Source organism: Lepisma saccharinum, chromosome 13 (genome assembly GCF_977018435.1).
Source record: "Lepisma saccharinum chromosome 13, izLepSacc3.1, whole genome shotgun sequence".
NCBI lineage: Eukaryota > Metazoa > Arthropoda > Insecta > Zygentoma > Lepismatidae > Lepisma > Lepisma saccharinum.
In genome coordinates, this window is record NC_139241.1 from 34953319 (window position 1) to 34980843 (window position 27525).

General features: G+C 35.6%; 1 protein-coding gene across 15 annotated transcripts in view; it reads right to left on the reverse strand.

Annotated features, from left to right (window-relative positions):
* The window catches only part of Rab3-GEF (Rab3 GDP-GTP exchange factor), a 335149-nt gene that overhangs the window by 34302 nt on the left and 273322 nt on the right, over window positions 1-27525 (reverse strand). For 14 of the 15 annotated variants that reach the window (XM_083134034.1, XM_083134032.1, XM_083134044.1 and 11 more), the window contains 10 exons: window positions 25270-25428; window positions 18851-19060; window positions 18425-18551; window positions 15300-15457; window positions 11742-11897; window positions 10166-10310; window positions 9160-9289; window positions 7254-7470; window positions 3804-4076; window positions 298-477 (listed from right to left, as the gene is read on the reverse strand). In XM_083134034.1, the coding sequence (XP_082990160.1) occupies window positions 298-477; window positions 3804-4076; window positions 7254-7470; window positions 9160-9289; window positions 10166-10310; window positions 11742-11897; window positions 15300-15457; window positions 18425-18551; window positions 18851-19060; window positions 25270-25428 (1755 nt within the window). The remainder of the gene's footprint in view (window positions 1-297; window positions 478-3803; window positions 4077-7253; window positions 7471-9159; window positions 9290-10165; window positions 10311-11741; window positions 11898-15299; window positions 15458-18424; window positions 18552-18850; window positions 19061-25269; window positions 25429-27525) is intronic. The other variant, XM_083134038.1, reaches the window with a different exon arrangement.

Sequence of the window (27525 nt, forward strand, 5' to 3'; positions counted from 1 at the left end):
CACTGCATCCCACATCTGATTTAGAATTACAGTTCAATAAGTAAGAAACCTTATTTTTTAAATACACATTATGTTTTCTCTTCAAATTGTTATTTTTTCTCTTTTTTTTAAAAAAAAAGTAAAAAAAATCTTGCACATTCAGAATTTTGTTATAACTCAAAAACAAGCAAATTTTAAATGCAGCGGAAGGTAACTCCTATATTATTATTATTTTGTTCTTTCAATACCTTAATTTTAAGATACTTGAAACATCAACATAAAACTGTAAAACACAAAATGAAAGGAAAGACATCCTACCTTGCTATTTGCGAAGAGTAGTCCAACGCCTTCCATGCAAACCTGTAAAAGACCGCCTTCTCCCGTCTTCATGTCTTGCACTGGAAATTCTCCACCCAATTCCACTCCCGCCACAGCTCCTGATCCGCGGGATGCTGCCTTCTCCATGGCCTCCTTGATGCAGTAATACAGTTCTTTACACTGCAATCAAATTGAAGAAAAATATAGCAATAAATAAAATAAGTAATTTATTTAATCTTACTTTTATTGCTGATTTAGTTTATTTTACTTTGCTTTCTCTGTCTCTTTTGGCTAATCGTAAAGATGAGGACAAAAGAACATTCACAAAGAACACTCATGTCCAGGTTTGCATTCAAACCCAGGACCCTTAGAACCAATTACTTTCATTATTAGATCTGACAGACATTTTAAAACACAATATTTCTGCCGATTCAAAGAGGTAAGATAACAACAACGATAGATATGGTGTTGGAATCAATCATCAGAGGTTCTTCTCTTAAACCTATTCCTGCTTTTACCTATTTTTATTTGTGCTTTTGGTTAGTTGTAGAAGTAATTCTATATAATGCTATTGCAAATTTGTTGTCAAAGAATAAAGACTGGAATTAAAATTTATGTGCAAATTATTTATTAAAGTAACAAGATATAATAGGACAAATAACAAGAAAATGACCTAAAGAAGAAAACTTAAAGAATAATCAAAACCACCTTGAAATATCCAATGAAATGACATCACTGTCATATTCTCTATTTTATCTGAGAAACTATTTTTAGAGGAGTGAATGTATTGTGTAAGAAAATAAGAAAGTTCCAGAACCAGTAATAAAAGTAAGTGAAAACTAATAATTTCTTTATTTATTCTTAATAATGTTGGCACAAGGCACAAGCTATGTTTTAATTGAAGAATAAAAGAGGAAGGCAATATAACCAATTTTGAGATGTGCTTCTTGGCATTCACATAGCTCTAGCCTGGTTTGATAAGAACAAAAAAATATTTTAAATAATTTTCTGTCATAATAAATTTGTTTTAGTGCCAAATGTACCTTAGAGCCCAGTGCAGCCCTAATACTTTTATTCATTTCATAGTGGGTTAATGAAGGGATTCAAAATATTGAAGCAGGGCAGGCTCGTTTCTCGTACATAAGTTACTGGGAGTCGGACAAAGTTTATTTGTTTCATTCCCACTTTATGAAGATTGAAACTGCAAAAAGAATCACTGAAATATTCCCCCACTGGGGACCCTGATTTAAATCAAGCAGCATATATTTACATCAACCTATACTTGCAACTGAAAGAATGTACTAGAAGGAAGAGGTTCAGGATGTCTGATCTCCCCAAAATAGTTCACAAGAGCTAAAACTATATGAGCTTTCTTGCTTAAAAAAATTGAAATGGGTATTTCACCACTCGAATTAGAAGAAAATACTTATGCTTATTGAACCACACAATGGCTGTCTGGTCTAAGGCTCCGGCTACAGGACGAGTGCAGATTTGGGTCTCCTGGGAGAAGCATAACAACTTTTCTGAGATTTTGGTCTGCGTATGGGACTGATGACCATCCACAATTGTGAGGAAATTTAGGAGCTCTGAATGAGTAGTGTAACCTGGTTAAGGAAAACCTACAACAATGACTGGGGGTTCGTTGTGCTGACCACACACCACCCCGTAACTGGTTGGTTTATCTCCTACCTTGGCAGGTTGGAGTGAATCCAGCAGATGGTAGGTAGGCTCTGGCTTTCATGGGCTGTTGTGACACGGATTATTATTATGTTATTACTTGTGCTTTTTGTTGTATAATATGAAGTTTATTTATTCTCGTCACGCTTACTCAAAGATAGGATTCGATTCAGATGAATTGTTTTGTATTGACAGCTTGTAGAAAAATTGATGCATAATAATAATAATAATAATAAAAACGAGGGATATTTTTAATCAACTGCAAATAACAACCTTCTTGCTACTATATAAATCTTTCATTTGGCATTTATTTATTTAATATATTTTAATATATTTCTTATGTATAATAGCTTTTCTTCATACAAATTTTCATGGTCTTTACTCGAAATAAGCTAGATAATGAATGATTGTCTTTAACCCTCCATCATCCACATCCCAAATGTCCCACGTGCGACAATCAGTGCCACCCTATCAAAGCCAATATTATCTACATAACTTATTGATGCAAATCGATGTTGAATTACACTAGAACTTAATGGAAATCAGGCGAAATATACATGAACGCAAACATGTCAATTTTAGACATTATCATTAGCAATTAACAGAAATAATGTAAAAAAATGAAAGTGTCACATAGAATTACAAGCTTTGACTCTTGATGCAAATGCACCAAAATACTATTCTGAAAATAATTAAAACTTTGCCATATAATGAAGGACCTAAAAATGAACTCACCATTGACAACATTTTCAATGTATTTTCCAATAATTTTCAACATATTTTTCAAAAAATTTCTATGTATTTTATTAAAGAATTTGCAACGTATTTTTCAAAAAGAATTGAAATCGTACAACTTATATGGACATTGAAAGGAACTATTTGTTCCAAAAATTCTCAGTCAAAATATTACTGACTTGCAGAAAAAGCAATCAAATGTAGAAAACACAACTCGAAGAAACTTAAAAAATATTAAAAGTGAGATGAAATATACTGACTCAAATCAAAGGAACTGGATGTTGTTACTTTTCAAAATCATTATTTTGACAACTCGGACACTTCATATGGGTACTGCAATGGTTTCTACATACAAATAATTTGCATTCCGAACGTCGTTTGATTCGTCTTATTTCTGCCAAATTCATAGATGGCGTGCTATGATTTAAGGTAGGAAATATTCCTGTGCTCAGTACTGAGTGCCGCCAAAGAAGAACCAGTCACTTCAGAGGCATTTAAGCAACTGAAAGAATACTAGAAAAAAGGCGCGAATGCCTCTGTGTTTTCGTAGGAATAGTGTAGATAGGTTACCTAGTGCTTTCCTGACTATTATTGGGTTAGTAAGGAAAATAATTCAAAATTTTAAAAAAGCACCGCACAGTCTCTATTTTTACACCCACATTTATACTTTTTCATGTAATAATATTTAAAATATTATAACAATAATACCAATGGTGTATTCTGAAAATTTGACCCATTTTACTGCAACAATTCTTATTTATTGTATATATTAATTAGATATAATATAACACCAATACATGCATGCAAGTAAAATAAAATTAGAAGTCCAGCAACTTCAAATTATCCAAAAATTTCTACATGTGTGAAGATGGTTGGTTTATTTATTATTATTGTAAGGATAACATACAAGCATATGCCAATGAATAATATGCCCGTTCTTATATGTGAGACTTGCTTATCATGGAATGACCCCATAATGAAAAATATATTTCCAGATACATGCATCAGACAGTCTTCTTACTACTTAGTTCCACCAAGTGGCACATTCACAACAAGAACATACATCATCATCATCATCATCATCATCAACATACCTTCTTGGTGTAATATTTGTGAAGCTGTGTCTGCCCTCCATTCCGCCTCCAGAGGCAAAGGACTTTGTTTTTCGGACTGTATGTCATGTTCACAAGTCTTTCAAACCACCACCTCTCTACTATGGCACCATTCACAGACCTAAGAACAAGTCCATCCTCACGCACTTCTAAAAAAAGGAGGTCACCAGATGCATCAACCCCCGCGTGCACCGTGAAGCTTTGGCGATGCATCTGCCTTGATCCAAGCGGCTTCAAGTCTATGTCATTTCCATGCTGTAAAACATATATAATGCCTATGTTCAACTTTTATTTTATATTGTAAGGATTGACATTCAACTACACAAGTTTTGTGGTAGGTACCACGATTTATATATTCCATTACTTCAGAGTTTAACCTCATATTGTTGCAATATAATATTATCCACTAGGCTGACCTTTCTTCCAAACCTATCACACCATAATATTCAGATCTGACTTTTCTTTTAGTTGGTTATCATCCCTTATGATACTGAGAATTTCAGATTTCAAAAGAGATTCACAAAAAAACTGCTATTTTACCATGATACTATCTGGAAGTAAAGTCTATTGATATATTCTCGCTGTCTTCAATTTTTTGACAAAGTTATTAAATGTTGTGAAAATAACTCAAAATTACACTTTTTCTTAAATAAATGTTGGCCTCCCTGATGGGACAGTGGTAGCGCCATTACCTTGTAATCAAGGGGTCCCAGGTTCGATACCCAGTGGAAGCACATAGTGGTTCAGATCTCACTTTAAACTGTAGGTCCAGTCCCGATTAGCCTTACTGTGCATAAAGTGGACTTAAAACACCAACTCAATCGATCAATCAATCAATTAAATAAATGTAAAAATGTATCATTTTGTATCCAATTTAACTTAACCATAGGAATGAATGCCTGGAAAAATTATATATATGGGTGCTTTTTACTATCAGTGTTTCAGAATCTGCAATAGATTTTGAATTATATGTTTCCATGTTTAAATATTAATTAATACATTTCATGTTTTTCATTAACACATTAACTGCCAGGGTTGTTTCACCAATTTTGCCTCCTGTGCCAAAGCGGTTATTGGACTTTATTTTGCAAATTCGAAAATTTTGCTTTTCTTCATGTAAAAAATAGAACAGTCAAAATACATTTGATGTGCACTCGACTCCCACATCTTGTCGGTCATGCCTTATGTGCATCATTGTTATAATCGTGATCGGTGGCACTCTAGGGACAACAAACTCAAGCCACATGTTTTGGTCATAATGACCAACATAGCGTGATTGGTGTGCACCAGTTTCGGTCATTGTGACCGACTTGGCAGAAAATGTGCTAAAAATATTTCAAGTTAGCTAATAGTCACCACCAGGTTATTTTGAACAAGTTTAATCACATATTACTGCCAAATTAAGTTTCATTCTCATTATTTCAGTTACACAAATTATTGTGTGCAATCATTAAGTTTGCAGTGGAAGTACTGCTCCTATGAATAACAATTATATAATATATTTCAGAAGTGTTACCCACACTTTAATGCAAATTAAAATTTGTTTGCATTAAATATTAAGAATAATTAATTACAAATTTCTCATTAATGTACTATGGAAGAGGTATCAAAAATCTAGTATTTCTCTCTCCCAATGTTCCATGTTGAAGTTTGATCAGGTTTGCTGATATTCATAAAATATTCAATTTTTCCCCATATCTTAAATTTTTATGTTTTAATAAATTTCATTTTCATTGATTAATTTTCTATCCCCTTAAGCACATTCAAAAAATCTTAATGAAATTCATGTTTGAATTCAATAAATTCCTTATTTGGTTAATTTGAGGATTCTGCTGGCAAAGGATCAATTGCAGTGTTTCACTCGTGGAGAGTTTACATGGGGTTATGAGACAATTAGCTGTCACAATAGATGTATTATAAATGTTCTCATTATAAAAGTAGTTACAGACAATGATCTTGTCATGTTACTTGATATTTACTAGTCTTTGGAAAATTACTTTTTAAATATAATTGAGTACTTTGCTCAAAAAAGTCATTGTGTTGCAGTTCCTGTTTTTAAAATGTAACTCCATTTTGGTACTGTTTCTTTAAAAGTAATTTATCCTTCAAGCTACAATTCTTAGGACATATTACATGCATTTCAAGCAAGTTGTTCCTAATTTTATCTACTGAGTAAGTAAGTAACACTGACACTAATTATCATAAACCATAATAAATCTTATATGTTTAAATGAAAAATAAAGAGCCAAAAAGTTCAAAATAAAAATGTATAATTTAATAATTGTTACCCAAAAAATTTGCTAGTAATAAATTTAAATATGAATATTAAATTTTTATTTTTATTTTTGGTTTACTGTTGAAATATACATAAAAGTAATATGAAAATAGATGTTAATTTCATTATTAATAACCTGAAAGAAGTAACAGATTTGCATATACTCATTTTAGAAATAAATGTTACTTGTAACTTCATTATGAGTAACTCGTTACTTCCAAATACTGATATTAATTGTTCTCTGTCCAAATTGATTTATTTACTCTCTGAACACAAACAATAGACCTGTGGCAAAGTCATCTGGTAGATATAGTTTCGGTCCCAGACTTGGTGATCCTAGTATGGAATTTTTCTGTTAATGTATCTGCATAAGGCACTCAAAGGTTCGTTCAGTTTCTCACCAATGGTTACCCAGATGCAACAGAAGCATTGTGTTGTATTTGTGTCCACTTTGAACTAATGCTGATACCAGTGTCAACATCCTAACTGATTTCCACTGACACAGAGACCAATGCTTGAAAATTGTAACTATTCAAAGTAGTTCATAACATTGCAAAAGTAATGAAAAATTAGGTATTTTGTGCAATATCCAGAATATTTACACTTTGTGGAAGTCCTGTGTGGCATTTTTGTGAGTCACACGAGACATGCAAAGTCTGTAGAAGTGATGGGTAATATTATCAACAAACTGATGCTGATGCAATTGTTATCCACTGAGCCCTACATCTATGTCCCTTTGTGCCTTCATAGCATGGTGCAATGCACAGGATAACTTTCCATACTTAAGCTGTACATGTGCACTCAAGCTATGGTATTACACCATAGAATAGAATAGAATAGAATAGAAGTCTTTTTATTTACTACAGTGCAAGGTCCAGCTGCTCTACCACCTATCTCGATAGCTCCATAGCTGGATCGGTAGCAGGCAACTTTCACGGAAATAGTTTGCTTGACTACTAGTTTGATATTATGTTCATTAAGATAACAGAATACAACTTTTGGACCATTCAGTTGGTGTAACTAGTTTAACACATTGAATGTGTGATAGTTCAGATCATGCACCCTAATGCTGAAAGTAATTATCTACACAAAAATCGTCATGTAAAAAAAAACAACTTAATTTAGTGATGAAAATAGAGATCGTGGACAAAACTTACCAGATTATTAATTTGATCCAAAAGTTCATTAACTTCCTGGCTGTACACTAACCCAATGTGACTTTTACCCAGAAGTCGTCTAACCTTCTTCTTAATTTCTTGCTTGTTGACATTCACCATGACCAAAATGGCCACCAAATTATACAGCATTGTAGACAGGAGGCGATCTTCATCATGCTCCAATCGCTTCCGCTCTGTCTCACTTAATGAGTTATACCTGGGAAAATATACATGTCCCTATGATATATACATATAGATGCATTTTCTCTATAAACTAAAAACAAATAATTTGACAAAAGGACAAAAAAACATTAACAAAAATAGGAATGCACATAAAGTGTGTAAAGGAATTCCTTTCATATGAAGTAATTTTTTCACCTTTTTCTGATTAGTGCGCTCAAATGAGTGGGAAGGCAGAGGAGAGGTATATATTCTAGAGGAAAGAGTTACATTTAATATACCTCTAAATACCATACAAAATATGTATTGGACAAAAAGATAATTTTCTTATCTGCTTGTATTTCTGGACAGGTGAAGAGACAGACAGGATGATGGAAAGGCATCCACCCCTGGCATTGTTTCTGATGGTATTCTATGCCAGGACTCTGCAAAGATGCCAAGCCATCCAATGGCATCAATATAATTTCTACAACTTAGATCTCCGAGTATGCTTTCTGTCCATTGTGCCTTTATTAGAGAGAGATAGTACTAGTATTCACAGCAATGGGAAATTTCGGTATACCTGGAATGGAAAACAACAAAGAGATCTAAGTCGGAAATTGTGAAGAAAGAGGTTAGCTTGGTGACTAGGTTGGTATAACATCACTGTACTGCATGAAGGGACGCAATGAACCATGTAACTGGTGCATTCATACTTAAAAAAGGTAGTGTGCATCTAAAATTGTATAGGAGGAGTAAAAAAACTGAAATAACTCTGAAGTTTAAATCCTGATTGCATAACTGTTATGATTGTTTAATTCATAGTCTACACGTGCATACAGTATTGGTCAGTTTTCCAAGAGGAGAGTCTACAGTACTCCCTTCCCTCTCCCTCTTATGAAGTTAAAGTGGTGGTTAGGCTTTCACTGTGTACTTTGGTCATGTTCATGTAATTCCAATCATGCCTCACTCTTTCAACAATTGATCATTATTTTTCTTTTTTTTAACTTACTGACAAGCTCCATGAAACATAAAGTCCCATAACATTAATTACTGGTCCCAAGAGTGTACTTGAATTTATAATGAAGCATGTCTTCCTGCCTTCTTGCACAGGAGTGTAAACAGCACTGTATGCCTTTGGATATTATAAGAATTTTAAGCACAATTGACAGGCTACAAAAAGGAGTAATGTGACTTCCAGCAAGATGGGAGCAATGTGGTACACGTATGGCCTTTACCCCATTCCACTCCGGAACTCCATCGCCACAGTATTTACAGATGAAACTCGATTGACTCTGAGCTGCGACCACCCCATTCACCAGACCTATCTGCTTGTGAAATCTATCTGTGAGAGAACTTGAAAGGGAACGTTTGTGAAAACAATCCTTGCACATTGGAGGAACTTTATACACATGGCATATTTCAGGCAACATGGCATATTTCAGGTAGAATTATGTCAATAGCGCAAAGAATGCTCTCCTGGACATAACTGATTGTTCAGATCACTACTGACCACCTTCAACACATCTTATAAATGTTAAGTGCATATGTCTTATTCACTTTACACATTGAGTTTCATGCTGTAAGCTCTGTATCAAAGAACCATAATAGTAGGCATATACAATTTGGTTCAGTTTTCCATGGCTCACCTGGTGTATTTGAACTAATGCAGGTGAATTACTAGAGATGAAGAAGTCAATAATATTTTGAATTGTACAGTAAAATGCAACTCTGTGGCAAAATGTACCTTTCCATCATCTCCCCTGGTCCTTGGTCCATGCCCACCATGTCTCTCTCCTGGGCCACAGCATCCAAGAAGGCATCTTCCCAAAACTGCATCTGGTCCCACAGGGAAGATCTCTCCTTTGTAATAAGTGCTGCAAGACAGGAAAACAGAGTTGAGTAACATCTGCATAAAGAAAAACTTAAGTAGCCATAACTGGTAACCTAATAACCTTCTATTTTGCTGGACAGCATATCTTTTTTATTATTTTGTAACTTTATATCCTATATTTGTACATGTTCATATATTTATGTTAGTTTTAAATGTCTTGTGTAGAGATGTATGATTGCTAGATCTTAGAGATAAAGAAGGAAGGCACATACACTCACCAATCTTGACTATCATAGAGGAGTGCCAGTCTTTGGCCTAGCTGCTAATATGGAGTTCCAGCTACACATTGGCACACTTGTTGAACACCAGTGAATAGCAGCAAATTGGAGAGACATTAATACTAACTGTGCTTATATATTAGAGACCTATGACTACATGATCGCTGAGTTCAATGCCGAGTTGGACATCTTACATGGAGCTCAACATCACAGAACTAACATTCTGTTAAGCAAGGTATCCTACCATCTATCCCTTGTATCCTACCATCTACAATACAAATACAGTTTTAGAATGGTCTGGAGGGCAGAAATGTGTTTTTTAAATGTGTTTCCTGTTGGTAACTAATTATATTTAGGTTCATTAATTGATTGATTTGGTTTATTTTACTTTACTTTTCTGCCACTTTTTGGATAATCACAAGTGATGATATGATGAAATTGATGAAGAAACACTCACAAACATCCATGCCCAGGCTGGGATTCGAACCTGAAACTCCTGGCAGTGCACTGTGCTAACCACTCTGCCAAGGAGGTCAGAAATAACTGTTCTATTAGGGTACATTTCATTTAATGATAATAATGGTGGTCTCATCAAGTATATTAAGTTTCTAATATAAGTGATGTCTTACAGAATAGCTCACCTTCAAACAAATAAGTCCTTCCAGTGTCTGGGCTTGGTGTGGTGGAAGTATTTATCATATTTCCTCCATGATACCTGAAGCCAGTACTCAATGAAGATTTACTTGACCAAACACTGGGAGTTCTTTGTTTAGCTTGCCGAGGAAACTATAAGAAAAAAAATAAAGAAGTTTTAATAATAAGGCTTTGAGCATAAGTATGCCACATTTGAAAAATAATGTAACAGGAGACTTGACTTAAGATTTCTGCTGGAAAATGCAACTTTTTTTACAATTTCTTATTATTTAAACAGCACATTTGTCCTTTTTTTTTACAGAAACTTTTTGTTTGCATTATCCCAGCTAATGAAATTGAAATTGAAATAAGGAATCCATGTCACATGATGTGAAAGAGGCATTTATTAAATGTTACCTCCTGTAAAAAGAAAGAATGTGCTGTTTATAATAATATATAGTGAGTAACAATGTAAAATAATGTCACACAGGGCAATAAGAAAAAGAATTAGCAATAAAAATCTTAATCTTCTCTGCTGATTTTCCTTACACTTTTACAGTTTTTGAAGTCAGAAAAATCACAAAATATGTGGGGAAAAAATCACCAAGCACCAAGCATGTTGTGGCATGATTTAGGTATTCAAGCAAACATAAAATTATGCTCACTCAACTTCTGTGCACCCACACACATACACACAAATCGTGCATGTGCAAATTCTCCATATCCAAGAATTTTGCTTTATAGTAGAAAAAATATCACCATAGAAAATGAGAAAACTGAGTTGAAACTATTGCATACTGTCAAAAATAAACTCAAATGCAATATCTAGCTAATTGAAAATAAAAAATTCTGTATCAGTGTATGTACCTTATGTCTTAAATTCATCAATTATTTATCATTTTGCTAGCAATATTTTTCAATGCTATAGTTATTCTTTGACATAACTAAAGGAAAATAATTTTATACTTTGATTTGTTACATTTAATAGCTAGAGAGAGCTAGAAACAACACATGCATTCATTGAGGTATTATTCCTATTGAACACTGTGCAAAAATTAATAATGTCGAGCATAATTTTGAAACTAAAGATTGCTAGTATTAAATAATATTGCATGCAGCAAAAAATTGGAAAAAATTGAAAGCATGGTTCTTTGAGGTTTGCATTCCCATTTCAAATTCTAGAACATAAGTTAAGCTGAATAAATAATTAACAAAAGAAGAAAATGAAAAGCACCACCCAAAACATGAGTGTAGTAAAGATTTAAAAGTTGTTATTTCAGGCAATGTGGCACAACGTATTAAAAATGAGACAAAATCACAACACATCCCTTGTTCTTTCCTCTGAATTTTTGTCCAACCGCAATTCTTCTTCAGGGATGGGAGGAAAGGGTCAAAACATGGTTCAAATAGTTGGACTCATTCTTTTTTGCCATTCATGGAGAAGGACTGAGGTGAGTTAAAGAAATCAGTGGCCAAAACAAGGTGTGTGTTGTGATTTTGTACCATTTTTAATATGAAGTAAAGGAACTACATTTCACACTGTACAAGGACCAAGTCTTTATTTGCTGAGGTTTGAAAACTCACATTTCCCTGTTCAATCTCGCTATCGGAAACGGTGCTGCGGAATGACTGGTGCCCTGTTCTCTGTCGCTGGAATGCAGGGTTTGTGATGATACTCCCTGCGTCAGAGGCATTGCAAGATGGCACACCTTCCGATCCACGCAAAGTGTCAGTCCCTCCCTAAAAACCAAACCAAAAATCAAACCAAAGCTTATTAAACAAAAGAACCCAACTTTCATCCAAGACACACCTTTCTAGTGAGTTTTCAATGACAAAATGCCAACCTACATGTTATGATACTTGAAAGCTGCTTTTGACTAACTCGTTTCTAATAACTGAAATGGTTTGCTATGAAATCCTTAGCACAAAATGTCTATCGCTGGCAACTTTTCAGTCATTACACAGAGTTTTTGTTACCACCAAATAGATTCAATAATGGTTAATTCAAACAACAATGATTTTCATCTAACAGTGATAGCTACAAAACTACATGAAAACCAATAAACTGAAAAATTCCAAGTTAAAATTTTACCAGCTAATCATTCTTTCTCTAGATGTTTACTTTTCCACTCACAATCTTTATATTCTCTGTGCTATCTTACCCACATCCCTAGCATTCTCATGTAACATTCAATATTTTCTAACTTTTCTTCATTCTTTAAGTTATTATGGTTACTTTAGGCAACACCACTCCTTTTTAATTCTATAGGTAAAAAAAATGCGTTCTCAAGAATATATTGCTCAATTTAGAGAATTCTACTGTTTTATCCAGCATGTCTCAATTACTTAACCTGATTAAAGCATTCTATAAGGACTAAAATGTTGCGTGCAATAAACAATTCATACTTGCGATTTTGGAGTGATTCATTTCAGTTGCTTTAAAAAGTAATGAGTGAAGTCCCAAGCACATATAAGAATTATGCCTTCGATTTTATGAATATGAATGTGATACCTCAATAAGATTTGATATGAGTGTAGTTTCCTCAATAAAATAAAATGATGATAAATTAAAATATAGATATTGATTGGAATCGGTGAGAGTAGCAGCAGCAGTATTGGTATCAATAAAGAGAGAGAAAAAAAAAACTACATGGTTGCAATAGCACTTTGAGATCTAAGGTTCAGATATACCAGTTACTTTGCATCTGAACATTTTTTGTACTTTAAAAATAACCGTAGAGAATTTTCTGCAAGCATTTGTTGATAGCGGACCATTCACAAATATAGAAGAAACTAAGAGCTCAGCCCATACAGATGTATTGGTATCAGCCTATACCAATGGTGATTGTCTTAGAATGTTTCAGTTGGAATTTAACTCCAATACAGACTAAATGTCTCACAGTCTGAAAAATTCCATGCAACACTTTTGCAGAGGCTAAATATCCTGGGAATTATCACGATTTTTATTACTTTCAAGAACACTGTTAGGAGAAATGGATTTTGTGATCTCATGTGGAATTAAAGACTACTGTGATATAACTCTGATAAACTTACTATTCATTTTTCCATGTAAGTTTTTTTTCAGCGATCGATTTCCCCACTCATCTGGTGACTTCATCAGGCGTGAACCAGACGAGTGGTGAAATCGATCGCTGAAAAAAACTTACATGGAAAAATGAATACTAAGTTTATCAGAGTTAATTACCTATCTCCGCATAACCGCCAAACTGATATCATTAGATACACTGTGATATAGTTCATTTTTTCTCATAAGATTTTGGCCTGTGTATGGGACCGGTGGCAACCCACCATTGTGAGGAAATTGGGGAGTTATGAATGAGTAGCGTAACAAGGTCACGGAAACCTACAAAAACAAGTGGGGATTCTTTGTGCTGACCACACTTCACACCATAACTGGTTGGATGATCTTCCACCTTGGAAGGTGAGATTAAGGCTGGCAGTTAGTAAGTAGGCTCTGGCCCTCAATGGCAGTTCAGTCACAGGTTATTATTGTTATTAAGATATAGTTCAAATGGTAACATTTATAAATATTTTGAACTACTTTGAAGTGTTAAAACTTGTTGCCATTGGTGAGAATCAGTAAGACTAACAGCTTCACTGTTGGTTCACATTGATACAGACTCAGACCTAAAGAACCGACTGTGTGGTGCAATAGCACTTTGAAGGCTAAATGTTGTCAAGTAGCTTTTCATGCAAGTAGCATAACAAGTGCCATTCCCACAGTTGTTAGTCTTTATAGGCAGGATTACACTACTCCTTTACAAATAGCTCCCCCACCCATTGTCCTTATGGTAGTAGGTGAACACAAAAAAAATTGGAATTTCTATCTCAGATTGAACTCTGATCAAAGATTAGAGCACTAACCATGTGGTGAACATAACGTGATCTGGTAAGAAAGCATAATTGTGGAAAGATTTGGTTAATGTCCTGCCAGGACAACAATCTCTAGTACCAAAACAAGTGGAATAATGTGAGGAATAAATGATCTTTCATGATTTATGGATTGTTCATTTGAAATATGTCACCCTCATAATAAGTGTAGTTAAAGACATGAGTGCTAATTCACATGTGTATATAAAAGGCTTATTTAATTTCTGAATCAGTGGATGTTATCTATGTGGTTGAAACTAATATGGAAGTGACATTTTCACACATCAAGTTCTTGATACGATTTAATTTCAGAAATTCAAATGTGCTATTTAATAGCCATACATATCATTTTATATTTGTAAATAAATATAATAATGTTAAAAAAAAGATATCATAAAGCAACAAAAGGAAACAATGAGATGAGTAACAATGCAAGTGCACATGTGATTAATTAATGTGAAACTATAAAGGAATAAAAATAAAATTGCAGTTTCTTCTATGCTATGATATGCAATGACATACACACACACCACATAATACTCACAATATGCACATGCGCATACACACAGAAAAGATTTTGAACAGCTTTGTGGGTATAGATCATTGTTAAATGTTGGGACTATTGAGTGAAATCAGGACATGTACACTGTTAATGTGATGATGATGGTGATGATGATAATAATAACAACAACAATAATAATGCAGTTTACATTGTAGATTAATGAAAAGATTTGGAAACAGTATTGATTGTGTTCAAGTCACTTCCAAATTTTAATATCATCCTTACTTCTTGAGAACACAACAAAACTTGGATATTGCAATAAAGAAAATAATAATAAATTGCCTTTACTGAAGTGGGCATGTTTCAATTTCAATTGCTGATTTTACAACAAGCTATTGCTTGTTAAAACTAATATAATACAAATATAAGAAAATAAACATAGACTTAATGGATATACATTTCTGATATAATCAGTCATATAACATAATGGAGAAAGATGACTGATATTGAGAAAATTAGTTTAGGAAAAAGGATGACATGAAACTAGAAAAGATGAAATACCTATGGTCAAGACATAAAATATAACTATTACAAGATTGGCATAGAGTCTAAAATATTGGAGTTTTGAGTTGGACACCCTGTGCTTAATGTTGACATATAATCACACAAACATAAAATCAATTTTTTCAGATACAGAAATATACAAAATATTTTTAACAGGAAGACCAGTATAAAAGACACGTCCTAACCTCTGAATCCAATGAAGTGAGCTTGGACAAAAGCATCTGTCGCTTCTGATTCAGAATATCCCTCAACATCTCTGCTGCACTCTGTTCACCCTCTTCACTTCCCTGACTTTGCAGAGGGTCATGGACCAATTTCACAGATGGTGGTATAGGATAGTTATCTAAGAAAATAAAATATTTATGAACATTAGGCAAGGACTGGTTAAGAAATTTTTGCCAATACCAGTCAAGTTCCTAATGATTTGTCTATTGATCCACATTAAAATTGCTGGTGTTCCACTTATCAGCATGCAATATTAATCTAACCTTATCCATTGTACAGGGTGGTCCAAAAGTGTGGAAACACCTGAATAAAAATTGAATGGCATTATATTTCCAAAAACTAACATTGCAGGTTTGTAATAGGGGTGGAGGAAAATGTTAGAAGGAATATGACGATGACGGCCGCCATCTTGAATGCAAATTTAAAAGTTCAAATGGAAACCATGTCGTGTAATACCTCATTTCAATAGGAAATTTTCTCACGAGTTCAACGGTGTGCATAATTTTCCTGTAGAGCCAACAGGGATGAAGTTATTAATGTTTATATGCTTGCTTTATCGTTGCAGGTGACGTAACACAGCATGGGTCTCACGCAGGCAGAACGCATTGACATCATGTTGATCTCAGGCAAATGAAGCACGAGGGTGATTGCAGACGATTTTAACCACCGTCACCCAGATAGGGTCCCCATTCATTATGGTACTGTCAGTAAAGTGCTTGCAAAATTTCGTGAAACTGGGACTGTGGCTGATAAAACAAAATCAGGCCGGCCACGCATGGCGACGGATGAAGATACGTCCACAGCTATGTTGTGTGCATTCTGCAAGAGTCCCCAACGAAGTACTCGTCGTGTAGCCCAGGAAAGTGGTGTTAGCCGCACGTCCATTATACAGATTTTAGGCCTGAATAAGTGGTACCCGTACAAGCTGCAACTGCAGCATCACCTATCAGAAGTCGATCCTGATCGCCGTGTGTAATTTGCAGAATGGGCCATGGAGCAAATATGGCGTAACCCTCGATTCGCCTTCGAAGTGCTATTTACTGATGAGGCAAACTATTACCTGTCGGGTGAGGTGAACAAGCAGAACGTCCGATATTGGTCGGACAATAACCCGCATTGGTGTGATGCATCTGCAGGTATTCGCGGAAAGGTGATGGTGTGGTGTGGTGTGTGGGGGACCCATGTTGTGGGCCCTTTCTTCGTCAACGGGACATTAACAGCGGTCGAGTATTGTCGCATGTTAGAAGAGGACATCTTGCCAGCTCTGTTGTCTGACGATGGGTCATTCCCTGTGTTTTACCAACATGATGGCGCCCCTCCTCATTATGGAAATTGTGTTCGTCAGTACCTGGATGTGCAGTTTCCCAACACTTGGATTGGATGACGAGGTGCTGTGGAGTGGCCACCACATTCCCAAGACCTCATTTCGCTGGATTTCTACCATCATTGACGCATGTTCCAACATTACTGCAGACACTTTACACAGGGTTTTGCATGAATGGGTATCAAGACTGGCTTTAACTGTGGATCACGATGGTCATCACATTGAACATGTCATTTAACTGTGAGTGGTTATGGGTTCATTACGAGCCTTGTTTGGAGTGACAGACACAAAAAAACGTTAATAACTTTGTCCCTGTTGGTGCTACAGCAAAATTATGCACACCGTTGAACTCGTGAGAAAATTTCCTATTGAAATGAGGTATTACACGACATGGTTTCCATTTGAACTTTTAAACTTGCATTCAAGATGGCAGATTTCAAGATGGCGGATGTCATCGTCGTATTCCCTATAACATTTTCCCCCACCCCTATTACAAACCTGCAATGTTAGTTTTTAGAAATATAATGCCATTCAACTTTTATTCAGGTCCTTCCACACTTTTGGACCACCCTGTATAGTAGCTTTGCCACTTATACCTATTCAAACACCATATTTCGAGAAATAACTTCTTCTCACATCTTGAGATGAACAAATTTTAATTGGTTAGCACACCAGATTTTTAGTAAATCATAGGTCCATTCCATTGGCCCCCTTGGCAAAGGAAAAATTGGTACATCTGAAGGTGAAAGAGTCCCCTACCGTGGTCATGTGGTCCAAGGCATCAAACGTTGGGCTTAGGCTTCGGGGTGCAGGTTAGTTCGAGTCTCTCGGGATTGAGATTTTGACCGGTGTATAGTCACCATCGTGATAAAATTGAGGATCTATGAATGGGTGGTGTAAACAGTCATGACAAATCTACAAGAATGACTGAGGGTTCGTCATGCTGACCACAAGTCACTACATAACTGTGTTAGGTGTGCAATATCATTATATTTTTGTTTGAACTGTTGGACAGTAAATTTATTATTGAATATTAGTAATTAGTGGTTTGTTTGTTTCAAGTTAAGGTATGAGTAAAATGCATGCCCGTGTTCACACATAAGAAACTGGTTGGATGATTGCGCACCTCTGCTGAAGCATGTGGGAGTGACGTCAGCAGTCAGTAGGTGGACCTTGACCCTCATGGGTTACTATTGAAGGAGAGAGAAGAGGCACTCGCTCGAAACATAGTGTTAGAATAGTTAAAAGTAGAAACAATAGACAATGCTCGCACAGTGGTAGCGCCGTCGGCTTGCAACCAAGGGGTCCCAGGTTCGATACCCAGTGGAGGCTCATAGTGGTTCGGATCCCACTTTAAACTGTAGGTACAGTCCCGATTAGCCTTACTGTGCATAAAGTGGGCTTAAAATACCAAATCAACCAACCAATAGACAATGGATAATACTTGGTTAACACTGTATGCTAATGCTAATATTTATTCTATCAAATCAAGATATAACTTTATGTTCATAAAAACAATAACAAAATAGCAGAATTATCTACTCAGTTATAGACTATTTTTTTGGAAATATTAGATTCATATAATTATTGTCAATTTCAGTAGTACATCTATGTGCCTATATTGGCCATACCCAGAGACTACTCATTAACTTGTCCCACATATAGAAAGTACACCCCTGTTCACAAAGAGTGGCACATTTTATAGAGTTGAACATTCAAGTATGTGCCACTCTATGTGAATACAAAATGATAAAGGGATACCTGATATTCCTGACTGTGAAGACTTTCTTGAACTATCCTGAGAAAAATCGAGGTGGGGTGGCAAAGGAGATCCACGTGGACTTTGTGGAGACTTCAGATTTTCTCTACTGCCAAAAGGACTTGAAGACTGAAATTATAAACATTACTTGGTTGGGTTATTTGACACAAAGACAGAAAAAGCATAGGTTTCTCAAAAAATAGAAACAATAACAATATATTTTGTAGAATCACAAATATTAATATGCCATTTATGTTGAATGTACGTAATTGATTTTTACAATTGGTTTAAATATTGGATATTTATAGACTCTAATATACCAATTTTGGCTGATATTCACATGTTGGAAATTGACTTCATGAACATTCCTAACAAAACTAATGAATATCTGGTGGAATATGTTAAAGCAGCACAACTACTCTACTAACCTGAGAGAGGACAGCCGTGCTCCCTCCGCTGATATCCAGGCCTTGGGCATCCGAAAGGTCTCTGGTCCAGTAGTGAGTGTGAGCAATCTCCAGCACCTGGAAAGCCGATGCCATTCCACCAAGACCAAAGTTTGCATAGGTTTGTTCTAGTCCAAATATCACAGCATGAAGAACTTTTGACATCCCTTTCCACACATTTCGACTTACACACTGCAAAAGAAACAAAATTAAATCATTATTGTATTTTCACCTTTTACATGTTTTTCAGTCCCTTTTTATCACCAATTTATCGACCAATTACTCTTGACAATTTATCCTTTTGCAGATGGGTTTGAAAGTAACTTGTTTTTCTCCCAACAACTTTTTTCTTTTTTCAGAAAACCATAGAAAATATGTTGCTAAGTATTTTATTATTTACCACATCTTTCTGAATCTACAAAACATCATTTTTCTACAGATATATATAATATGTTACAATTTACATACATTTTCTCATATTTATAATTTTTTCGATGACAATTTTTTTTCTTCAACCTCCATAGTGTTTATACTAACAACTCCACCACCAAAACTGCATAATATGTGTTGCATTAACCTCTCTGCATTTTCTTTGACATTCATAGATTTATTTACAAGATAATCAGAATCTCAAATAATAACTACTTAATATTTTTGCTGAGTTATGAATTTGCACGTTTCCAAGGATATTAGGAATCCACAAAACCTTCAAGCTCCAGCTCCAGAAAAGTATCCGCCAGTTTTAGTGATTAAATTTGAAGTAATTATTTCAAACTCTGATAGAATTATGTGTAATTAATAGGGCTAGGATTTTGATGAAATTGCATCTTTTTTTCTGGTGAATAAGAAACCCAAATATTTTAATATTTATATGTTTCATATCGTGCTGAAACTTTTAAGCACTATTTGTTGGGGCATTTTTTTGCATTTTTTGCCATTATGGGTTGCATAAGTCATTTTTTGGCATTTTAAGTCATATTTTGGTCATTTTTTATTTTCTTAGTTTTCCAGAGCACTTGTACGCTGCGAGTGCATGGGCAGCATTAACATGAAAGGATTAAGATGAATCAATATCCTATTTTTTCATATCTTCCCTAGACAATTTAAAATATATGAAACTGAAGCTACCTTCCATCCGTCTCAGAAGAAAATAAACAACACGAATATAACGATTTCTTTACAATGAAATTCAATTGTTAGAAGTTCAAAACAGCTTGCAATTTTGACCCAGGAGAAGAAAGTCCTTGCCCTGCCTAATCTTATCTTCTAATCTGCTCAGACCAATTGTTGTGTTCCTTGAAAGTGAATGGATGGAACGTGTGATCTGGCCATTGTCAAAGTTCCTGTTTATTGCGAGAATTTACTTTGGTGCAGTGTTCAGTAGAGCAGGTTTTCGAAGCATTGGACAAGATGCCAAAAACCAAGCAAAGTACACAGTACAAATTAAAACAGTTTGTGTCCCAGTATGGTGAAAATACGTTCAGTACGGACGGATCAGTATTATTCTGTCAGCTTTGTGGTGTAAGAGTTGCTGCGGAAAAGAAATTCACGGTGGAGCAACATGTCAACCGCGAGAAACACAAGGCAGCTCTGAAGCAAATTCAAGATCAGAAGAGGACGGTGCAATTGTTAATGGGTGAGTGTTCCTCCAAATCCTCTGTTATTTCTGAAGAACTGTGAGACGCTTTTATTTCTGCTGACATTCCTGTAAGTAAACTAAATAATCCTAAACTTCGAGCATTTTTGGAAAAACATACTGGGAAATCGATACCAGATTCTTCCACGCTAAGGAAAAATTATGTCAAGAAATGCTACAACCAAACAATGGATCAAATTCGGCAGAAAATTCATGGTAAAAAATATAGGTGTCAATTGACGAAAGTACCGACTCATTCGGACGGTACATTGCAAATGTAGTGATTGGTACGATACAGGAATCCGAGTCTACTTAAGTGTTTCTAATAAATTGTGAATGTCTAGAAAAAGTTAATTATTCAATGATTAACAAAGTTTTCAATAACGCGATGCAGTTATTGTGGCCCGATGGCATTCAATATGACAAGGTGTTGCTTTTCGTAACAGATGTGGCACCGTACATGGTTAAAGCAGGGAATTCTCTGAAAGGTCTGTACTCGAAAATGGTACATGTAACATGTCTTGCACATGCGTGTCACCGTATTGCTGAAGAACTGCGAAGTCACTTTCCTGATGTAGACCAACTGATTGCAAACATTAAGAAGATTTTTCTCAAGTCCCCATCACGAGTGTTAGCTTTTAGGTCTCATGCACCTGATGTGCCTTTGCCACCAGCTCCTATTCTTACTAGATGGGGTACATGGTTAGAGGCTTGTGGTTACTATTGTGAAAATTATAAAGTTGTGAAAGAAGTTGTAACCTCGTTCGACAGCAGTGAAGCATTGTGTATAAGACAAGCACAGGAACTCTTGGCTGATTCCGAAATGGAGGGAAAATTATGCTATATAAAGTCCAACTTCGGCTTCCTACCTTCTGCCATAACTTCACTCGAGACATCTGGAGCTACATTGGTTGATCAAGTTAATGTCCTTAACAAAGTTCAGGATAATTTGGAAGCAGTTCCAGGTACTGTTGGAATACAAGTGAGAGAAAAGATGCAGAAAGTGCTAGGAAAAAATGCAGGATACACAATAATATGTTCTATTCATGACGTATTGTGTGGGAAAACGTTTTAATTGCCAGACTCTGAAACCGAATTAGAACCAAGTGACATTGTATGTTTTAAATATGCCCCTATTACCTCTGTTGATGCTGAAAGGAGCTTTTGTATGTATAAAAGTGTGCTAGCTGACAATCGTCATTCATTTCTTTTTGAAAATTTACAGAAAATATTCGTTACTCACTGCAACTCAAAACTGAACAGTAACCTCTCATAATTTGTCAAAAGTTGCATACTAGAGTTGCTGTAATTTGAAGTGCAAATAAAATTTTACTTTGGAATTTTTAACGGTTTTTAGGTCATTTTTAAAGTCATTTTTTGGCAATTTTTAGGTCATAAATGCATCTTTTTAAGGGCATTTTTTACGAATTTTTAGGTCATCAAAATCCTAGCCCTAGTAATTAATGTATTTTTTAGGTATGAGCCAATACGAGATTATTGCTAATACTCATAAAGTAGTCATATAAAATTTACCAATACAAATATTCCATTGATCTCATAAAATTATAATGTTCCTTGAAAAACATGGATAGTTTAATTAAGACTTTAAGCTTTCCTGGCGACGAATGATGAATAGATTCTCTCGGGCTATAGGCCAGGTGAGTTGTGGAAAATATTCTTCTGACGATGTGAGTGACGTTAGCTCTCGAAAGCTTGGAATATTTTACACAACTCACCTGGTCGATAGCCAGAGATAATCTATTCATGGATAGTTCATGTAAATTAACATTCTCATTACTGTATGTAACAAGATGACTGCAAGGATTTTGCCATTGAAAAATAAACAGTGTATTTAGACATTTACCTCACAAAACCACATGGTTTGTATGTTTGTGTTCATAAAAATATCGAGTGATTCCCTCGCTAGAGGCCCCAAAGTTTTGTCTATAAAACTGCCATTTACTTAAAGTTTGTCTTGAAATTTTGAATGCATATACTTTCAACAATGTAAAACAGGATCTAACCCCTCGCAATAGGTTTGAATAGGGATTACAATGTACACAATCGAAGAACGTGTGTTCCTCGTTCGTAAATACTGGCAAACTGGTTCATTTAAAGCATGTCAAAGGGCATTTCAGACTGAATTTCATGTTTGACGTGGACCTTCAAAGTGTTGTATCCAGAAATTGGTAAGAAAGTTAGAGACAACAAGAAGTCTTGTCACACAGCATTCAGGAGGCCAGAAAATGTCTGAAGAGACAAAACAGGTTGTAAAGGAGCAAAAACTTTCCCAAGAAACTAATCTCCCATATTCCATGTGTCAAAAAGTGGCAAAAAAAATTTTTTAAACTACACGCTTACAGTGTGTCATGTGTTCAAGAATTGCAACCGACAGACCATGAAAAATGTGTGCGATTTTGTTTATGGTTTCAAAATTTTCTTGCTCAGAATCCTGGGATTTTAGACCTCAATTGGTTTATGGATGAAGCATGATTTCATCTGAGTGTGTATATAAACTCTCAAAACATGCATATATGGGCAGAAGAAAATCCTCGTGCAACACATGAACAGCCTTTCCATTCTCAGAAAATTGGAGTGTGGTGTGGAGTGTCTCGTAGGCGAATTATAGGCCCTATATTTTTTGAACAAACGGTTAACACGGAAGTCTACCTGGGAATATTCACTGAGTTTGTCAATCAGTTAACAGATGATGAACTAACTGATGGATATTTTCAACAGGACGGTGCGACATGTCACACTTCAATTGTCAGCATGGGAGAAATTAAAAGTTTTTTGGGGACCGAATTATCTCAAAAAACCTTTGGCCACCAAGATCTGCTGATCTAACCCCACCTGACTTCTTCCTTTGGGGCTTATTTAAGGGAAAAGTATACAGAAATAAACCCCACACAATCGCAGCCCTGAAAGAAGCTATATGTCAAGAGGTTGAAGCCTTTACCAACGCCACTTTAAGATAAGTATTCCAGAATTTGGAGAGATGTGTACAAGAGTGCTTGCATGTGGAAGGGGACCATTTTCAGCATCGGATATGAGCAGATCCTGTTTTACATTGTTGAAGGTATGTGCATACAAATTTTTAATACAAACTTGAAGTAAATGGCAGTTTTATACACAAAAGTTTAGGGCCTCTAGCAAGGGAATCACCCTGTAGTTAAAAATGGCAGAATTTTGCACTCATTTAAGGCAACATATTTATTTACAGATACAGGTATATTGGATTAGTCAAAATATCTACTGATACCACTTAAGTACTGATTAATTAAGTACAATTAATCTGTCCCATCCTTAGCATTTATAATTTGTAGCTATTGTTACTATTATTATTATTTTGTTTGTTTTCAGTTGTTCTATTGTTATCTCCAGTTCAAAATGTATCCTGCTGCACTTGAGGAATTATAAATACATAAATACAAATGAATCAATATTCACTTAACTATTATTTTAAGAATGATTTGCCAAATTGAGCCTTCCCCTTTCCACCCACAAGGAAAGAATGATGGAAATGGAGGGGAAGTGACCTCCTCCCTTAATCCCACAGTGGTCACCCGAGTACAATAGAACTTCAATTTTATAGTTTTCAGTGACCCCTGGTGGAAAACTGGAAACGTAAAACAAGGTTCCACTCTATATTTATGTAAATAAAAACTTGAATTCAATTCAAGAATTGTTCAATCAAATTAATGTCTATTATAAAGATTCAGCTCTGGATAGTGCACGGAATTGAGAGCTTCTTCATTCGAAGGAATTACGCTTGAACAGGTAAAACGAATGGTATACACATGAAGCCTAGTAGTACGATCCCTATTTGAGGGCACACTAGCACAGTACGGTTATACATGTGTGTTTTAGCTGTATTTGGTGTGACGTTTAATCAAAAAATCCACCTTCGTCACACAATATTGTGAACATTTGCATAATTCACAGGATATTTGAAGTCTGCAAAAGTATGTCAGTGTCAATGTTCATATCGTGGACTGTCTGTCAGTGGAGGCATGAGTCTTGCAACTCAAAGATGATGAGAAAGGAGTTTAGCAGGTAAATGTCCGGTCACTGCCGGGGTGAACATGGTGCAATTGTGAAATACACATGGAACAAAAAAAGCCGGCAGTGATCGGAAAAGGGTGAGATCGCTTTGAGAGAGAAATCTTGAGACAGAGAAAGAGGGGTTCGAGACTGCATGCCAGAACAGGGTAAGTTCCATCTTCCCTTGTGTCTGCCATTCTCAATCACGACGGTTACGGATCTAGAAAACATATTTAGGTTCGTCATTTAATCTGGTCTGATTTGTACCTCAAATGTAGTCTTTTTGGGGGACATGAATAAGCAAGGGCTAATCCATTAAGTGTTATGACACATGGTGGAGATGCTGGATAGGTCAATATTGGTAATTATATCCTATACTGCTTTCATTTCCAAACTGCGCTTCAAGATCACGGCATCGTCTCCCCATGCAGTCGCCTGTTTCCCTCCAAACACAACCAACATACACCTTCTGCCTGTTCATTGGGTGCTGCATGGAGAATGCATAGGAGTGGGAGTGAGGAAGAGGGAAGTGCAGAGCTGGGTGGATGTCCTTGAACAGTACGTTCGAACTGAAAGAAAATATAGATGACAAGTCTCCAATACTAACACTATTGACATGGGCCAATATTAATACATTATTATTATTATTATTATTATTATTATTATTATTATTATTATTATTATTAGTTCAGTTCTAACAATGAGACACAGAAACACATACCACATCATCTATATGATCATCTGGACCAATTTTTCTTTCAAAAGTTTTGTTTAGTTTGCTGACAACCAAATTCCTGTAACTCTCATCTTCCATCAACTTTTTTAGCCTGTTGAGTTTCAACCAGCCAATGCCTTCACCTTCCAGAACCTGATTTACCACCTGCAAGAGAGAAATAGTGTAAGTGTTTTCACATTATACATTATTAATCATATTATTATAAATTAACTTTAAGGCTTTAATCACTTATTTCTCAAGTTTCACCGATTATAAAACCATCTTTGTCATGAGCATTTACACAACATTACATTTGTCATTAGCTATACAGGAAATGAATATCCAGCAAAGTAGGGCATCTATTGGAGGTTTCACACCAAAGGGATGCATGTTACTCAAGAACTGACAAATCGACTTTGGTCTTGTGCAACATATCATGCCGGCATGGCATGAAATTCTGGAATTACTAGGTGTGCTGGTTAATAATTCTTAATTTCATCACTCGATGGCACTGGAAGCAAGGGTTGGTGCACAGTCTCAACTGTTACGTCAGTGTGTTGCCAGGACAGTACCTGTCAAAACACCATGGATGTGCAACCGAGTGCGAGTGATCGTGATATTGGGTTTGTGTGGTAAACATGTCGACCTTCAAACCAAATAAGGAGCATGTGCTGCTTTTCTTGTTCAATCAAAAGAAAAACGTGAGTGAAAGCCATCGTATCCTTGTGGAAACGTACGGTGACAATGTCCTAATGCAAGATGTGTGTGTGCGTTAGTTTTGACGATTCAAAAGTGGTGATTTCGACTTGAAAGACAAAGATCACCCGGGCCAGCTGAAAAAATTCCAAGATGCTGAATTGCAAGCATTGTTGGACGAAGACGATATGCAAACACAACAACAACTGGCAGAGAAGTTAAATGTTGGTTGCCAAACCATATCTGATCATCTATATGACATGGGAAAGATCCAAATTGGACGACAAGACATGGAAAAGTGATTTTGCAGCACAACAATGCCTCATCACACACAGCGAAAGGCGTCAGAAACACCATTTCTGCACTTGGCTGGGAATTCTTGCCCCACCTGCCATATGCACCAGACGTAGCCCCTTCGGACTACCACTTGTTTTCATCGATGTCTCACTCACTTTCCCAGCAACACTTCAACAATTACGAAGATGTCAAACAATGGCTTGCTCAATGGATCACCTCAAACTGTGAACAATTTTTCTGGTAGGGCATCTACAATTTGACAGATAGGCACAATGTATAGCTAGCGATGGCGCATACTTTGAATAAAGCATTTGTTACCTTTCTCCCCAGATACACTTGTTTTCTTATGATCAATTAAGAATTATTAACCGGCACACCTGGTAACTGGTTTATTCCAAAGTGATATATATATTGTATTTCACTTATCACTTCAATGTAAAAGCTCCCTTTAACTTACAATTGGAGTGGCATTTGGTCATCCTGTGCAAAATTTAACTTTACTTAATACTCAGGTTCATGCACTGTGAAATAAAGTTTTTATCTCTTAATTGCACCACAGTGTGAAGGCACATACAAGGTGTGGAAATAAAGCCCAACACATCCTTGATCTCACAAAAAAAGGCTACAGCTTGGGAAATTGAGTTTGGGATGAGACTTCATGTAATGTTAGGGTACCTTATAGGTATTGATATGCCAAAGTACTAGTGCTCACTAACCAGCCATTTCTGAGAAAGAGAGCTTCAAAGTTTTGAAGCTTTCCAAGCATGCCTCATGAGGCAAAGACATTATCTGACTGCCAAGTGGGCCGGTGGCCTGGTGGTAACATATCAGTGTCACATGCCAAAGTCTATGGGTTCGATTCTCATTTGATTGCCTTCACTCCTTTTATTTTTAATTAACTCGAGCAAGCATTTACAGCAAAATTTCATATTTTATTTGCTGTATGACATATTTTTGTTTTCTTTGCTTTTCCAATAATTACCACTCTGAATGATGTAAAAAAAATGTAAGGAAAAAGTATTGATTGTGAATAGTATTCATTTGCTTTGATTCTTGATCATTTTCTCAGAAAAGGAAATGCATACCTTTCTTTATACATAATATTTTGCCAAATATAACACATGGATAATTTATTATGTAAATGTGTGTCAAATGACGAGAAAATTTTTAAAAAAAAAGATCGTCGTGAAAAATCATTTTCATAAATTAAATTTTAAAAAAAAACATTAAAAGGGAGTATTTTCCCTCAAAAAATTAAATAAACTTTTA